Source organism: Electrophorus electricus, chromosome 1 (genome assembly GCF_041902795.1).
Source record: "Electrophorus electricus isolate QZ-2024a chromosome 1, ASM4190279v1, whole genome shotgun sequence".
Classification (NCBI taxonomy): Eukaryota; Metazoa; Chordata; class Actinopteri; order Gymnotiformes; family Gymnotidae; genus Electrophorus; species Electrophorus electricus.
Genome location: NC_137497.1, coordinates 37,453,033 through 37,464,505, shown reverse-complemented (window position 1 = coordinate 37,464,505; position 11,473 = coordinate 37,453,033). Strand labels below are relative to the sequence as shown.

The following is an 11,473-nucleotide window of genomic DNA, read 5'->3' as shown; positions in this document are numbered from 1 at the left end:
ATGGACAAAATGATTGAAATTCTGTTGCTTCAAGAAATTTTGCATCAATTAAAATATTGTGTATTTAATATGTAATTGTATTTTTAATTGGTGTGGTAAAGTGGTGCAGCTTTTTGAGCTGTGGGTCGATAGCACAATGCATGTCAAGTGATTTTGTTACAAAGTGGGAGGACTTTCTGCACAGCTGGACTAATCAGTTTCAAGTGTTGTGTTTAACAATTACAAAGTGACTCCCAAACAGTCAGGTCCTGTGCGTCAATAGGCACAGTAGTCACTTGATACAGGATCGGATTTCTCTGCACTAAAGAGACGCGCATGCGTGTATATGTATTCATTGTTTGGTTTGAAGTCGGTAATATGCCTTTTGATTATTCAGAATGCCTTTAGTATTTGCACATTTAGAGTGCATTAGTATTTTAATAAGCGTTGGTGCACAGCTGCCATACTAAGACTGTTTCACTCCTTGGTGCTAATAAAATGATGCAGACAAATCTCCAGGACACTCGGTGTGTACATACTGGAACAAGGTTGCTTTTCCCGATCTTACATGCTTTATCTCCTTTCCCCACACCTTTTATGCTGCTCAGTCCCTTTTGCTGTAGGATTGCATGGTAAGATGTCGTTGTGCTTCCAAAGCTCTGAATCTTTTCAGTCTGAATAGAGACCACACCTTTGGGGGTCAATATTGTGCTTCTCCATTCTCAGATTTCCGTAAAGATGGCATTGTGTGTGCTTGCACTGAAGACACCGAAACCCATTAGTGCCTTCTAGGATGAACATTTCTTAGCACTGGCCCTTCAGGACAGGTAATAGGGTTGTACTTTTTGTTGGCTTCTCTGTGGGACATGAAATATCCTGTTGTGGAGTTGGAGAGCAATTCTCAGTGTATTTACATTACAGTAATCATACTTGTAATGTTGGCCATGAGTGAGATCTGTTGTGACTGGTGGACAATAAGATGCCAGATCCTTAAGCTCAGGAGGGAAAATGCAGTGTAGTCACTGAGATTAGGTTTCACTCGCAAACCGGTTCACTAGACTAGGCAGTGTTTATGCTTTCCTTCCCTTAATTTCTCTACAAACACAATCCTGCAGCTGTAAGATACTTTAGCTAAGGAGAAATGTTCAGGATGGGCACCGAAATGGAGAACAGAGGAACTGTGGATCAAGCCCTTTGATGTTTGCTGCATTATTTCTGTACTGGCAGGTTATTGGTGGCGTGTTGGTGGTTGCAGGTTCGATTCAGCACCTACTGGGCTGTCAATCTACAGGAGCAGAAAGACGTCCTAGAAACTTGTATGACTGTGTCATAGTCTTGCATCATTTTTGCTATTTCACCAGTGTTACAGAGAGAGAGCTCAGTGTATTATGTGATTTCTGTGAAAGCCTTAAGCCATGTTCATTTTGTATGAGAGGTGTGCACTCAAATTCGACCACACAAGTGATATTTGTTTCCATGGTAACATTATACGAACACTTTACTGTAGTATGGCATTGGTGTGACAGGCTTGAAACTTCCAGAAAGCAACAAGAAATTAGATATAACTCACTGGTACATTTATATTCAGCATTTTCCTATTTCAGGTTTTCAAAGGGAAGACTTCCCTCTTGGTAATATTGGGGAGTAGTGATGCGAGACTAGAAATCAGTCACACAAGTCTAGAAGCTGAGGTTTGAAACTATAGGCTCTTGCCTGTGCTTCTTCATAGCCAAATGGTGTAAATGTAAGAAGCTGATAGTATTCACTGTGAATGTTTGTTTGTTTTTGTTTGTTTTTTCTCCGCTTTCCAGGACCTGAGTGCACTCACCATGCCCTTCCTGGAGGGAGAGAGTGACCATCACACTGACAAGGACAGTGTGCGTAAGGTATTGTTCCCTAAACTTCCCCTCCTCAAAGCATGCTTGTGGGCTTGCCTGGCACATATACTCTTCTATGGTCATTTCATTACATTTTAGCACTTGGATTGGGTCAAAATAATCAATGAAACAACTCATAGTCAGGATGTAATCCAGCTCGTGAATGAAACACACAGGGGGAAAAAAGAGTTTAGGATAAAATATGGGTCCTGGACTGCAGATGTGCCTAGCTTTCTAAACCCTTTAGTAAATTATAACAGTTATACCAATGAGATTAAAGGTATCCTAGGAACTGTGTGTCAGCGGACTCCTGAGCCCGCACAGCCCTTCAATGGTTCTTATGGCAAACAGAAATGTCACATTTGAATGGCTAAGTGCTGGGTAAGTGTAATTCTGACTAGATGCTGACTTCATTAGCGATGATGTGGTGATGTTTGTGACATGCTGACTACATTAATGATGATGTGGTGGTGTTCTTGTGATGTTCTTTGAGTGTGGGCGTGTTGTGTGTGTGTGTGTGTGGGGGGGGGGGGGGGGGTTGTTGTGGAGCTCATGCAAAGCACAGTGAGAGCAGTGCCTCTGTACAGAGTGCTGACTGCTGTCTCATGGCTTGGCTTGAAAAGCCTGACAACTTCAAAAGCCTGACAATATATAATCTGATCATCACTCTCATTGGATTTGGAGGGTAGACTGCTGTAATAGCCTCATTTGTATGCAGGCCCCTATCTGCTATGTGCCTCGTGATTGGACGAGCGCCAGTGGTCATTGCCACATGGCTTTCGCAGATGGCTGCGAGCACACAAATCAAATCGTTTGGCATGGTTTGGAGCAGCTCCCTTATCTTTCAGCTTTTTTTTTTTTCTGAGTTTAGGGGACACCTGGGAAGTGTAGTTCCATTTAAAGGGATCAGGGCTCAGTCAGTGTTAGCATCTCAGAAAGCCAAGGTTGAAGATAACAAACACGATGATAGCTACTATAGAAATGCAATGGATTGATCACATCCCTCCTGAACACCCCCACGATGTGGAGCAGCAGGTCATTGTGCTGGCCAGTTTGTAATCTATTTGTAAATTCTGTGCATCTGACTTTTAAACCTTTGGCTATGCTAGTGACCTCAGTCTCACTGGTTATACGCAGCATGGGTCTGTTTAGTGGCTTTACTAAGACTTTCAGATGTAGTTTAAGATTAGTGAGATGTGGTGAACTGGATGTTATATTTACTGTCTGTGTGTAAGCGTGTCTGTGGTGCTGCTCATTCATCTGACATGGAAGTGCAGGTTGTGGATGTGGGCCAAAATAAATGTTGAAAGAATTGATCAGCATGTTTTGCAGTCTACAATTCACACTGTTCACAAAGACAGCAGTATGGCAGTAGCATGAGAGGACTTTCCATCAGCAATTCTGGAATTCCCCCCCAAAGTTATATATACGTTACACTCTTAAGAAGTTGTTAGCAAAAGGCAGGCTTCTAAAATAACCTATGGAGCAAAGCATTCTTACCTAAGGCTTCCATTGGGCACAGAACAGTATGCAATTTTTAAAGCATAAATACACTTACAGAGTGAATTCTGAATAAATCTTTTATTGCATTTATTGAAAAACCTCAGCATAATATCATATTATGTTGATGGTTGGTATTCGAACTGTATTAGTTTCAGCTACCTGTGCTCCAGCTGTGTGTGGAGCGGTGATACAGGGAGTGCTCACGAGGATCAGATTAAAGGCATGCTGTGTGTATTCACTGGCTCACCAATTATATACACATTGCACTTCTAGAAAATAATGATTTGAACTACAGCATTCTAACCATACCCACAACATTCCAATAAACCTGGAGCAGCAAAACGATGGCATCTTTAGAAGCAAACATTTTACAGCACCACCACAACCGACATGACTTTAAAATCCTGTGTTAGAATAAAACACAAATGACAAAAGCATATAAGATAGATAGAGAAGAGGGGCTTATGAATTCCTTCCCTGAGAAATGAATGCTTCTGTAGAATACCTTGTTATATCATCAGCCATTCCTCCTCCCACAGTATCAGAGTTAAAGCTCCAATAGGCATTTGCTGTAAAAACACTTGCATTGCTTAGAACTCTCTCTTAGAACTCTCTCTTGTTGCCTGCACAGGACTATAAACTATCAGGTAAACTGTAAAGTAGACTGTAAAATGAACAATTGGACAAAAAGGAAACATTATTTAAAATATGTTTTTAAATGTGAAATTAACTAAAACTATAACTCATTTGTCACCCTAACAGAGAGTGAATATTGTTATCCTGTTCGCTGCCCTGTCCTAGTCACTAAGAAAGCAAGGTGCCCTTTTGGCTGTCCAAGTTCAAGTTCAAGTTCGGTTTATTCGTCACATACATAGTCATACACAGTATAACACGCAGTGAAATGGTGGAGAGTGCTCTGTCCAAACTGAGGAAGAGAACCAGGGGTGCATAGAGAAAAAAATATATATACAGATAAATATATATATTCTATGTATGTACAAAAATAAGCAGCTTTCTCTGTCTACTGAGGTTGTGAGGAATTCCACTGCATGAATACTAAAAGCTGGAGGTACTGGAGCCTGCCAGGACTAATACAACTCTGCTTTATCAAGCTATTGTGCTGAGGGCTAACCCTATCAAAACCATTAAAGCACCGATTGGTTTTAGTGAGGTGTGCCCTGAGATTGATTCCCAGCTGTGCTATGTGTCATTGTTGGGGAGCCTGAGGGAAGAATTGGCTGCATTTCCACGGAACAGATGGGTAAGAGGGTTTCTCTCTTCTTGTTCTTTTCCTGCCTCTTTATGTCATTGTGATATACTGATCTGTTGAGCTTCAGTATGGACACACTAAAGTTTGATGCATTGGTCTGAGAGGGTTGATTGCAGCCAATGGTCTGTTATGATGCATTCATGACTAGCTATTTTGTTAGTTGTGACAAAGGCTGAAGACAACCATACCTGGGTGTCAAGCTAAGGTCCAACAGGTTGTAAACATGTGCCCTGGCACAGGAGCTGGAGAACCCATTTTACCTTCCTGAGTGATGATCTTCATCACTTCATCACCACCCTCTTCTTCAGGGAGTGACAGTTCCCATCACACTGCCTTAACCTTCAGGGAGTGCACCCAGTGCATGACACTTTCCCTGTGTCCCTGATGCATCCACCCTCCACCCAGGGTCACACCCATTCCCTCACCTGGAGTTCACACTGGACTTTGGGCTCATTAACCATGTACACACTCCTGATGGCCTCACCGTACCATCTCACTTCTGACACTATTTGTGATGAAGGCTGAAGACCATAGCTGGGTCTCAAACCCAAGTCCAACAGGTGCTAAACATGTGCCCTGACCACTAAACCAAAGAGGGAAGTTGTCACTTTGTATTAGAACCTTAAGCAATGGCATCAGGCTTGCTGAGTCGTGAGTGACAGGCTTAAGGCGTTTGAGTGACAGGCTTGCTGAGTCATCGTGCACATGCCGGTCTCAGTCATGTGACTGCTGCACTGACATGGTCAAATGAATCACCAGCACGTTCCTTCAGGCAAGAACTGGATTGCACTCTTGGGTGTTGACTATGAGTAATGCAGCTCTACCCTCCAGCTGGCGACTGGCAAGGCATGCCAGTTAGTTATGCATATGAGGTAGGTTCTTCTCTGCAGCGGTGTCTGCTGTTCAGGGCACCCCGCGCTCTGTGGATTTGGTGTGTTTTGGCGGCTCAAGTGTATGTGACCTGAGAGCTACCGCTCTGTGCTGTGTGTCTGCCCCACAGGGAGAAGCTGTCTGCCACACCACGAGCCCCACCAAAGGCTTTCTCAGCAGGGGCCCTTTCAGCCGCCCGGCCAGCCCCATGTCAGCCCCGGCAAGGTGCAGGAACAGCCCCGGGTCCCCCAAGACCATCTTTCCCTACCCACCTCAGCAGGAGTCACCTCCCAAGTCGGCACGCCGCCTCAGCTTCACCGGGATCTTCCGCTCCTCTTCCAAGGACTCCTCCTCCACATCCACCTCCACCTCCCCTGCCAGCATTAAGCTCTTCTCCTGTACCAGGAGAGGTAGGGGCCTTTCTGAAAACTGTGCATTCACCCCTTGTGTGTGAGACAGGTATGTTTTTTAGGATGGCGACATAAAGCTCCTATCGTTATATGTTTGTGCGGGTCATGAGGGTGCCAGGATGTCAGGAAACCTCAGGAAAGTGTGATGGAATCTACATTTGATCAAGTCTAGTTTGAGATGGAGAAGGTTTAACATTGGAGGTAGATCTCTTTTAAAGCCAGCAGGGACACTGCCATGGAAGTGGCATGGTGGTGTTTTTGCACCGGCATGAATGTAGCAGACACAACAGTGGTTTTTTTTAACGTGTCCGTGTCACTGCTAGGCTGAGAATGGTCTGCCACCCAAAACCATCCAGCCATCACTGCTCATGTGGTCTGAGACCCACTGCTGATGAATCAATGGATGAAGGATAACAAATTGTGCATGACAACTGATCAGCGATATCTCCCTGCATATTCAAAAAGGTTTTAATAAGATGGATAGAGATTATTTGTTGCATACACACTATTCATGTAGTTTGGACCTAATTATCTGGCCAGATCCGTAACATAAATGTTTTTGTGAGCTCTCAGCAGTAACTTGAAAGCTGAGCATTCTCACCCAGCATTCTCCTGTCCGAGTGGTTTTACCCAAACCACCATGAGGCTCTTTGTGATTTCGATAATTATGCATTGTGCAGATTTAATGGCTGTGTGGGTGTGTATAAGTGCCACCAACTACACTAAAATGGATTCTGTGGTCTTTGACTGAACCTTTCATTCGTGCAGTGGAGCAATACCATCAGAAAGCAGGAGGAAATAAGTCAACAATGGTTTACCGATGTCTGGGTTTTGTTTTGGAGCGCCTGCTCTGGAGGACAGAAGATTTAGTTGTTCTTTCATAATCATATCATTAAGTAATTAAGAGCAATAAACACAGTTCTCTCCATTTCATTTTTTTTTTCCTGTTTAGCCTTTATGACAAAATAAACAATTTTCACTGTAAAGTTTCACTGTAGTCCACACAGAAATGTATGCACTTGTCATCAAATTATAGCCTGTTTTGGACTTTGCCGGTTGACGCTGTCGAAGCAGAATGCCCAGTCATTATATAGGTGCTGCCATTGGCCAGATGACCGCAGTGGGCATCTACCCACAGGTATCACGCATCTCCTGGTGAATTCAGGCCAGAGGTCATGGGTGGACGGCAGCTATGACGTCAGGGCAGGTCCCAAAACTCCAGTTACATGTTCCAGTTATGGAGCGACACGCAGGGAAAGCGTTCTGGGCTTGCTGAAAATCCTACCCTTCTTGTTGGGGAAGTAAAAGCCTAAAGGTGTTTTGTGTTAAAGTAACACCAGGAGAGGTGCACATAAGGAACTGCTCACATCTGTGCCAAGGCTATTGGTTCTGAAGTGGCTCGTCAAAAGACCGTCCGTCCTGCCCAGGCTGTCTCCATGTGTGTGACACACAAAATAACAGATAACAAGAGAAATGATGATGGCAGTAATGTCTACACTATGGATCTGGGGCAGGGGGATTTCTGTTTGGTGCACTAATATCAGTGCTTTACTCTCCTTCACCAGATTACATAGAGCATGAACACATTTTTATATTTTCCTTACATTCTCCTTCCTATAGCTCACCACACTCAATCCTAAAGGGTTTGGGAACCAGTAATGATGATATTCTTCAGGGATTACCCTAAGGAAGTGATTAGTCCTGCTTTGATTAAGGGAAAAGGTCTCTATTTGAGCATGCATTGGTTGATCTATGCATGTAACACTGTGTTGCTTTAAAACACAGTGATACTCATCTGTTTTTATTTCTCCTGTGTCTGTTTTGGTTATAATACAAGGTGCTTTAGTAGAAATGAGATCTGGATGGAATACAGACTTGCTGTATTCATGTGATGTGTGCCAAATACATGTGATGTGGACCCTGGACTTCAGGAGTGTGTCAGGGCATCTTTGCAATAGATAATTGCAAAAGAGCACAACATGTAGTACACGAAGAGGGTTTGAATGTCAGGATGGTTACTCTTGGTGTTCCCGGTGAGCGGTGGTGTGTGTGGGCGGGTGTCTGTGGGCCGATGCCAGCCTTTCCCGCAGGGTGGAGCTCTCCCAAGAAACAACTCGGCCCAGCTGGGCCACTACCACGTTGGTCGGCTTGCATGTCCGCCGTCTGTGGGAAAGCAGCCACTATCAATCCTGCCTGGGGAAGACACAGGTAGCCTGCTCTGTCCATCTGTCTGAGCGGGAAGGCTTCCATTGTTTCTCACTCTCACTAATTTTTTGCAAGCCACATTTATTAAGCTGAATGATTAATGGTATTACTAATTATTGATAGTGTGGATAATGTTATGGTTAGAAAGTTTCATATAATTTGTGTTCAGATAGTTGAATGTTTGGTGCGGTTTGAACAGGTTCACACACACACAAACAAACAAACAAACACACACAGTGTAGGAGTGTTTGGGAAGATCACACATCTAGGTCACGGCTGCTGTTATTAGGCAACGAGATTGACTAGAACTTGGTTTTGATGGATTTGCTCCACCAGCCATAAATTTGGTCGAGAGAGAGCGAGAGAGAGAGATCCCAGATAAGTCTTTCCACAAGTTTGTCTTAAAGTCCTCCACCATGTAAAAACATCGTTGTAACTTATTGCAACCTTTATTATTATGAATACAATGCTAAGGTCATTTTGGAAAATAAATTAGTGATTACCTTCTTCCTCATATAGATTATGTTATAAGGCAGAGAGAGAGAGCGAGAGAGCGAGAGAGCGCGAGAGAGCGAGAGAGCGCGAGAGCGCGAGAGAGCGAGAGAGAGAGAGAGAGAATATAGTAATATCTATAAATATGAAAAGGCTATTTTAGCTTGATCATTCCTGTCATGTGAATATGCATTAACTTAGGTTCAAGTTCTTCGTTGAAAGAAATAGCTAAAGGGCCCTCAGTCACACGGATTCCTAATAAAATACTTAGTTTTGATCGGAGCCTTTAAGGTTGGCAACAGAACGATGCTGTGTCATCTTTAAATCACACCAGAGACACCAAAAAGTACAAAGAAAGCAAAGAAATCTTTGCGCTCCTTCCTAGGTTTTTTTAAGGTCAGGGTGCCACACAGTGGCTAAAATCTGCAATTACAGCAGGCACAAACTAAAATGTGGCTTTTGTTTATGTGCCATTTCCTTAGAATTCATAGCTGTAATTAGAGGATAAGGAGTTACAAAGGGGAGCTGAATTATTTAAGAAGCTTAGACCACTTGTAATGTAATTCGTTGATCCTCAGATACATTGAGGAATTTGCTATTTTACATGAACTTTACATTAAGTACTTCTGCTGTGGCCATTCTCATATTTGTCCACTAGGTGGAAACAAAGCACATGAAACTGCAGGGGGCACGTCACACCTATCATGACCTCAATTGTAGTCTCAAATACAAATAGGAGAAGCTTTCAATACTAGTAAAATAATTTACATTATTTAAAAAAAAACCCACTAAAGAATGCTTAATTTGGATAAATGTGGATTAAGAATTGTGAATACATAGCTTTCAGTGCCTATCACCTGGCTATTACTGGCTCTGTGGTCTTAATGCTGTATCCTCTGCAGTAGTATGTGAAAACAGCATTATGGATCCTTGACTTTTATCTGGTAGCTCCGATCTTGTGTGCTAACACACTCTCCTTTTCATTTGAAGATTCAAGTTTGCCAGATACTCCTGCCGAGGAGCATGTGTTACTCTCAGCATGTATGTGCGCGTGCGCGTATGCCTGTACGTGTGTGCGCCCGTGTGTCTGTGTGTGTGTGTGAGAGAGAGAATGACCATATGAGTGCTTGCAATCTGGTGTGCACAAGGGGAAGTGGAGTGGTGCTGTTCTCACTGATGATCACGATGGCATTTTGGTCGTGAGCTACTCAGACTGCCCAGAGCCAAGTGGAGATGGTCAGTTCTGACCTGAAGCTCATGTATGGGTGTGTGTCTGTGTCTGTATCTGTGTGTAATTTCCATGTGCAAACATGCATACAAGTCCTAAGAGAATGACACTGAAGAGCATTATGACGGGCTCTGTGAGACAAGCTGTGCTCGGGTAGCTCTAATTCCTGTCCCCTCACAACTGCCATTACCAGGCGACAGTGGTATAAACAGCACACAGCTCGTAGAGTGGACAGAAAGGACATGCAGATCGGAGAACGAGAGAAACCTCGTGATGGTTTGGAGTCCCACTCTGCTCGGACTCCCGCACAGCTTTAGTCACTGCTGCCACCCTCCCCCCTCCTCCTCCCCCCCTCCACCTTCCTGCTCCACCCTCCTCCCCCTCCACCTTCCTGCTCCACCCTCCTCACCTCCACCTTCCTGCTCCACCCTCCTCCCCTCCACCTTCCTGCTCCACCCTCCTCCCCTCCACCTTCCTACTCCACCCTCCTCACCTCCACCCCTGCTCCACCCTCCTCACCTCCACCTTCCTGCTCCACCCTCCCCCCCTCCACCTTCCTACTCCACCCTCCTCCCCCTCCACTTTCCTGCTCCATCCTCCTCCTCCTCCTCCTCCTCCACCCCTGCTCCACCCTTCTGTCAGCCTCTGGGCGAAGGAGGACAGGGTCTTCCTCCAGGATCTCACTCTTGCAGCATCTGCGGTTCGGGCCCATCATGTGCCGCATAGCCTGTGACCTGGATTAGTGGCATACATGCATTTCGGTTATGACTGCACTGGGGTTATGTAACTGAGGCTGACCGAATGCAATAGCAGGATGATTGCCTGTGGGTAATTTTAACTTGTTTGGAGCAGATTCCTTTTTAAACAGAATGAAGGATAAGGCTCAGTACTCTGACTCAGCTGAAATATGGAGACCTATGGCATATCTTTTTATACACACACACACACACACACACACACACACACACAAATCTCCAATGGGTAGGACGGGCACTTCAACCATATCAGAGGCACGTAGGTCTTTTCGTCCTGCACTTCTTTGGTCCTGAACACAAACAAAACTGAATGTGGGCATTTGGGTAAGTAGGTTAGCTGCCGAGCCCCGCCAGCACTTCAGCAGCTGCCCTGTTTGGCCCCATCTGCTTGCGCTGTGTTCCAGATAACGTCTGCACAGCATGTCGATAACGTCTAAATGATATCCGTGACCCGTCAGCGCCGTGCCTCGCATTCCTGAGCTGGGCTGAGCCTTATCTGGGAATACACTGCTAATGGACGGGGAGCATCCATGGATTTACGAGGGAGGACCAGCGAGTTTGCACAGCACGTCTCATAAAAAAAGACTTCCTCACTGCAACGTGAGTTCAATCGCCCCAACGAGCCAAAAGCGATGAGGTGGCTTTTTGCTCGATCATCTAACTTGCCTTCAAAGGCCTTGACTTTGACGGTGTTTGTCGAGTGTACACATACATAGCAGCTGCCTGGTGCTCTCTTTGAAGCACTGCTGGGAGCCACTGAATGGAAGGCGTGCCCACACCCTGCATCTGGCTGCGGCATAGAAGCACAAGGTCACCCCCGACAGAAAACAGTGCGGCTCTTATATTTCCTGGGCCTTGGCACCTTTCCCTCTCTAAAATGAAAG

At 44.8% G+C, this 11,473-nt stretch overlaps 1 protein-coding gene across 9 annotated transcripts in view; it reads left to right on the top strand.

The window, feature by feature from the left end:
- The window catches only part of prkag2a (protein kinase, AMP-activated, gamma 2 non-catalytic subunit a), a 48,938-nt gene that overhangs the window by 4,304 nt on the left and 33,161 nt on the right, over positions 1–11,473 (top strand). For 8 of the 9 annotated variants that reach the window (XR_004775977.2, XR_014124733.1, XM_035525921.2 and 5 more), the window contains exons 2-3: positions 1,791–1,865; positions 5,630–5,909. Coding sequence is in view for 7 of the 9 variants with exons in the window: in XM_035525921.2 (XP_035381814.1) it covers positions 1,791–1,865; positions 5,630–5,909 (355 nt within the window). In the remaining 2 variants the exon portion in view is untranslated. The remainder of the gene's footprint in view (positions 1–1,790; positions 1,866–5,629; positions 5,910–11,473) is intronic. The other variant, XM_081718565.1, reaches the window with a different exon arrangement.